Source organism: Bombus vancouverensis, chromosome 2, assembly GCF_051014615.1.
Source record: "Bombus vancouverensis nearcticus chromosome 2, iyBomVanc1_principal, whole genome shotgun sequence".
NCBI lineage: Eukaryota > Metazoa > Arthropoda > Insecta > Hymenoptera > Apidae > Bombus > Bombus vancouverensis.
This window is the reverse complement of record NC_134912.1, coordinates 14,934,794-14,941,155: the sequence shown is the minus strand read 5'-3', so window position 1 is coordinate 14,941,155 and position 6,362 is coordinate 14,934,794. Positions and strand designations below refer to the sequence as shown.

At 28.0% G+C, this 6,362-nt stretch overlaps 1 protein-coding gene across 3 annotated transcripts; it reads right to left on the bottom strand.

Moving 5' to 3' along the window:
- Window positions 1-1,269: 1,269 nt before the first annotated feature.
- On the bottom strand, window positions 1,270-5,978 carry Nap1 (Nucleosome assembly protein 1). Of its 3 annotated transcripts, XM_033345424.2 has the most exons (9): window positions 5,843-5,978; window positions 4,338-4,501; window positions 3,093-3,385; window positions 2,798-2,951; window positions 2,517-2,654; window positions 2,271-2,418; window positions 2,056-2,175; window positions 1,809-1,922; window positions 1,270-1,587 (listed from the first exon to the last, which is right to left on the bottom strand). In XM_033345424.2, exons 2-9 carry the CDS (start codon window positions 4,488-4,490, stop codon window positions 1,577-1,579), a joined length of 1,131 nt encoding a protein of 376 aa, XP_033201315.1. In that variant the 5' UTR covers window positions 4,491-4,501; window positions 5,843-5,978; the 3' UTR covers window positions 1,270-1,576. The 3 variants fall into 3 exon arrangements, with proteins under 3 accessions (XP_033201315.1, XP_033201313.1, XP_033201316.1); XM_033345422.2 differs by having other exon boundaries at window positions 1,270-1,922; XM_033345425.2 differs by lacking the exon at window positions 4,338-4,501 and having other exon boundaries at window positions 1,270-1,922; window positions 5,843-5,971.
- Window positions 5,979-6,362: the final 384 nt, after the last annotated feature.

The window sequence follows — 6,362 nt, the reverse complement described above, 5'->3', positions numbered from 1 at the left end:
ATTCACTTAGCAAAAATCCTTTTGCGTCAAAATACACGAGATTATCTTTATTCAGGTAATAAGAAGAAAAAAAGAAAAAAACGCTTATCAGTGCACTTTAGTTATCGCATTATTGGTCACGAGCACAATTATTATACTGTAAAATTGATAAAGATATACAGATAGAGTGCGTAAGCGAGCTGAGAAAGCGACATAGAAATAGAAAGAGAACGCTACGTAGAGGCTTCTTGTGTGCTCGTTTAATCCCGTATGCGCATTCGTATAGTCAATATGTCGGTGTAACACCGATCAATAAGCGGCGTCAGTATGCATGTCTATTAGATAAACGCCACTATGCAGCGTTCTTTTTCTATTCCCATATCACATCCACTTACACGGTAATGTATGACTCGCGTAATCTACCTTTATATCTCTATGGTAAAGCTGTAAAGGTCTATAAAGTAGAGCAATGACCAGTAACATTATCATAATTCTTCAAAGATGTCACTAAGTGTAACTACAATATATTTTTTTGTACTTCGAAAAAGACGTAAATAGTTATGATTTTTAAATTACATTTTTGATTTACTTATACATTTATATAATACATAGATTATAATAAAATATATTCGTATTATCGCGATATATATTTTATTGTATAAGAAAGATATACATATATTTAATGTTAACAGCTATAAATGTTATTATTTTTACTAAGCTACAGATGCTTCTCAATTTTAATATTGCACTAGAAAAAAAGGTATTAGTACCATTTTTGTAAATTTAAGTAAATTTTACTAGAAAAAGTAAATTTGGTGTACTTTATTGGTGTACATTATTATACAATTCCAAAAACTATAATAATCTTTTGTGTCTTTTTTTTAATTTTGTTTCCCATGTAAAACATGGTAAATCCAATGAAAGTGTGAAATAATCTTCAATTATTTACTACTTACCTGACCACCACCGTTAGAACTTATTTAATTTATATTTAAGTACAATGCACAAAAGTATCACACGAAATTTCATAAAACCTATTATAAAGGTAACACAGCAAGCTTGATCAGTTTCGAAGTCTATTATAATTCAAGATTATAACAAATTGGATTGAAAACAATTTAATATAAAACCGTATAAAAAGGACATGATTTTTTGTAACTTAAGCAAATTCTAAGAACTTACAGGAAAAGAACAATGTTAAAAAATGCAACAAGGAAAAAAGAAAAGAAACAGGAGAGGAAAATGGCACTACAGAAGTTGTTACATGGCAAGAAGAAACAAAGCGCTATCTGCTGTTTGCGTTTTTTTTTTCAATTTTTGTATTAAAAATGCTTTAACAGTACCCAAAAATTTCTTCATAGGTCAACGTGCGTTTTGAAAAAAATTCAACTAACTTTGTTTGTATATAAACGTAACAATAGTATAAAATGAAGCAATTAAAAGTGACAATGATTATGTAGAGCTGAGAGCGCAATTCGTTTATACTTATATGATATTAAATCTTAGGCTGTTAATGAGCCGTATTTTCTACTCATCGTCAACGTCAGATAAGGGGAGGGTACGCATAATTTTTTTTGTCACCGGTATGTCGAAGAATCTAGGCTTGATCTGGAATAGGAGATATGATACGATATTAGATGATTGATACGAACAGGATTATGTTGGAGCCACAGGTGCAGGATGATATCTAGGCAGTTATCGGTCAGGTTTTATGTGTTCTGTGTGTGTTTGTGTGTGTACGCACGAATAATTTTTTTTTTTTAGCAAAATTTGTATGTAATTCTACTGTTGTTTACAGTCATTAGGATCAGTTCCCTGTTGTTTCCCACCTGATGGTGCATTATTCGGAGAAGATTCCTCATCATCTTCATCTTCTTCCTCAGGGTCGTCCTCATCACCCTCTTCTTCCTCATAGTCTTCGTCTTCGTCTTCCAAGCCTTCTCCTAAAATATCGTTTTTTACTCATTACTCATTATATGTCAATAAATTACTTTCACTAGTCAATAGTTTTGAGAGTTCTAGCAAAACTCGAAAAAACCATATTTTTTCTTAAATATTAACCACTTTGTGAAATACCTGTATAATACAGTACAGCTCTAGGAATTATACGTTCTCTTATATAATGGCCAATTTCAAAGTCACTGGATAATAAAGCTTGAGTGTCATCATCTATTTCTGCTTCAGAATCATCTGGCACTAGAAAAATAGTTTACAATTAATAACAATAGTAATATATATTACCTCCAATATGTAAGTAAAACATAAAATATAAAAATATTGGTTTGGCTTACCAATTGGTGGACTGAAAAAGTTGAAAAACGAGTCGTTCTGAACAGTTTTTGTTACAGTTCTTATGGACCCTCGAGATTTATGTTTCTGATTCTTTTTTATAGTTTTTACTGTAACGTTCTTTCCCTTTTTCCAGTCAATCACACAACCCTGTACAAATGGTTAGGATGAATATGTGTACTTTTGAATAAATTTTTTCTTCATGTAGAAAATAAAACATATAAACTTAGATTAAAAATAATATTTACCTTACATTTGTATATTTCGGGTCCTTCAAAACTAAATGGGTCATTTTTTTCAGGGGTGCACTTCATATGGTACTCTTTTGTTAAAACTGAATTAGAAAAGTATTCATTTGGCTCGAAATGGAACTCAAGAACAAAGCCCTACAAAAAATCTTATTATCTTTAATGCAATTCTTTCTATTTCATTTCTATTTATGTTTCACAATTTTATTTGTATATTAATGGTATAGGTAGGTTTTCGTTTATATGTAGATATTTAATGATTTTTTTCTTTTCCAACTTACCATTGGATTAGATTCAAGAAATATCACTTTAATATCATACAAATGTTTGAGTATTGGTTCATCATGTTCCTGAACCATGTCAGCTAATGTTTCAACATTTTTAAATATTGTCAACCAGAAATCTGGAATCCCTTTAATATCTTCATTTTCACCCCTAAAATAATTAAGATTTGTTAGTAGAGTTCGTAACATTAGGACATTCATAAAAAGTAGTGTGAAAGAAAACAATAATTTTTAATCTTATACTCTTGCAGCAGAATTCTTAGTTTATTTAATGAAAATAAAATGGCCATACTCTTCTTTTTTAGGTTCTTTATCATCTTCGAGATTCGCTTTTGTTTTCAAATCATTAGTTAATCCTTCTTCTTCATCATCACTCTCCCATACACATTGCTCATCCGTTGGTTCATAGACGCCAGATATTATATCACTCCTCTTTTCATAGAGAGGAGCACACATTTTGTAATAAGCACATTCCAAGGCATGTACTTCCTCATAGAATTTTGCTTCAATATTAGTCGTAACTAATTGCAACTGTTTCAGAGCTTTAATTCTGCGCTTTACAGGAGCTGGAAGATTCTGCATTTGCTATAAAAATTGAATGTTTTCTTTTAACATTGGCTTTCAAAAATAATATCAAAAATATAATCAATATTTTTTAATAGTAAATTTGTTTAAATACAAGAAACTGGACATATGTAATATTTTATATCCTAATTATTTAATATATTTAACTAAAATATTTAAATCAACGAACAGTAAATAAAATTTAAACTTATTGGGGTATGGAATATAATAAAAAAACAAAGTTATTAATATTTTTATATATATAATTGAAGAAATATTCAATTCTAATCTACTGCGGTGCATAATTCATGGCCTGCACTAATAGCTGATTAAACAAGCAACAAATTTGATAACACATGTAAATAGGAATTACTTTGGACAAAACAAAAAAATAATAAAATTGTTGTAAGGGAACAAAATTACATGGATTCAGTTGATTAAATTATATTAGAGAACTACAAAATTCTTTTTTGTCCAATTGATTCAAGTTTGAGGAAAAACATAAAAAATAATAATTATACATAAGCTTATTAAAAAATGAATTTATAATACTTGACAAAGCAACATTCTATTTCCTTAAATAAAGAGCATTTTTACCCAATAGGCAAAAGTTCACTATTTTTTTTTTAAGTTCCAAATCAATATGATCCATTTACTTAATCTGATTTATACAAATTGTTCTGTAGAATAATACTAAAATATTGAAATATCAGATAAAATAGACACATTAAAACATTATCAAGGACTAAATGAATTATATGAGTCTTTAAACAGAATTCAATATTGATAATTAAAATGAGATACAAAAGTTATACACAATGATTAAAACCTTTAATGGAATAGCTTCAATTTCAGTTGAAAGCTTTAAATTTAAATTTTACTATATCTTTTTCTATTGATTGTACAAGGTTCTGTTTAGAAAGTTACTAACCATTAATATCTGTTTATTATTTGCAATATGAAATTTGAATACCTCTATTCCAGGTGCAGTGCGATCTTGTAGAGCAGCTAACACATCAGCTCTATTTAAAATTTTGGAGAAAAGCTCTGGGGCTTTGTTCTCATCTTCATCTTCAACAGATTCCATTTCACTATTTTCACCAGCACGCTCTGGATCAGTTGTCATAGTACTATAATCTAGATTTATTTTTTTTTTTTTTGTAAAAATGACACTTGTATAATCAGAAAGTAATTTTGTTGGGCAAAAGTAGAGTATAAAATGAAAAAAAAAGGTACTTAAATTAAAAGATTAAAAAGTTTTTGAGCAATCATTTAATTCTATATATATATATATATATCTTTGAATAATTTCTACACTTTGTAAAAGATACAAAATTCCAAAATAATATATGATTTTACTGTTGTGTTAGATGTTTCATCTTTGCTTCAATATTGTTAAAAATCTTATCTTACTTAAGATCAAATATATTGCATTTAACGTAAGTAAAATAAATTAATCAAAATATAAAGGAACTGATGATATTATGGTATGTATGTAATATAATAAATTTTGAATTTGCCTATTTTTAGTTCATTCACTTTAATTTTGATTAAAAAGACATTAAATATATATATATATTTTTTTTACAAGATATATGCAGTAACCTTAATAAAATTACTTTAAATAGTAATTAAGCAAGTATTTCATTTTATCAACATATATATTTATTTCTAAAATCATAATAAAGTACAATGATAATTACTTGTTTGAAAAACATATTTCAACCGAATTTTTTTCAATCAATTGGAGACATATATGTATGTATTCCTTCATGCAAGGAAGAAGAAAATGGTATAGGAAATGAACAAAACGAACATATATACCGAAAAAAATGATTAAACTTATATGTGCGAACACCTAAAAGGAGTAAACTATAAAAAAAATTCATAGAGCAATAAAGAACACAGCATAAAGCAGAAACTATCAATCAATCTACAAACATACTGAAATTAAATTGTACGTTGCGATATGTTCTCTATTAAACGTGCATGGCAAATATCGGGAATCTTGTCTAAGTACATACTATGAACGAAATAAACGTTCCCTAAAAACATCTACTCTTGACAAATTTCCTTAATTCGAATTAGTTTCTGCATGGACGTTGAACTGACATTTGAAAGTCACCATATTCGCGAGGAAGAAAGGTTATTTGCTAGGGCACGCAGAGATCATGGAAAAAGCGGAAATCACATTAATTTACCAATTATTTGTCGAAACCAGCTACGTCACATTTATTATACGTTCGTTTTATTTCTTTTTATACATTTATTAAAGAAATACAGAAGTCGCGAAGCTATCGCAAGGTTCAATTTTTCGACACAAAGAGCGTGCACATGGGACAGATAAAAAAAAGCAATTTTCAGGGTTATAAATGCATGAAAACTGAAAAAATAAGATATAATTGTTTTTGAGTGAAAGCATTATTTTTGAATATTTAAACTTTGAAATAAAAGCATTAAAACAAAGGGCAAACATACCTTTTAAGACTGCACAAAGAAAGAGTTACAGAACGAACAACCAACCGGTCGTTGTGTCGGTACTTTCGTTATAGTAAGTCGCACAATACGAAATTAGTTCTTGTTCTATCCTTTTCTGTTCTCCTCAAGTGCTACTATCATGCGATCCAAAAAATCCCTAGATACATTTTTCAAACGCCAAGTTAATAAGCTTTTTTAACTTAATAAATGTTAAAGAAAAGTAAATTGTCATGCTTTTTAAACCATATATATTTCAAAAATTTTTTTTAAAATATTCATTTATATATTATATATATTTTTGAAAGAAAAAAATATTTTCTTAAAGAATTTCAATTTGTAAAATACTGAAAGTAGAACACGAAACATGAAGATTGAAAAATCGAAAAATTCCTAGATAATTTTTTTCGAATACGAACTTATAACGGATTTTAATATAGTAAATATTAAATGAAGATAAGCATTTATGCTTCTTGAATGAAATGTTTATTTAAAATATTCAAATTTTAATTTGTAAAATAAT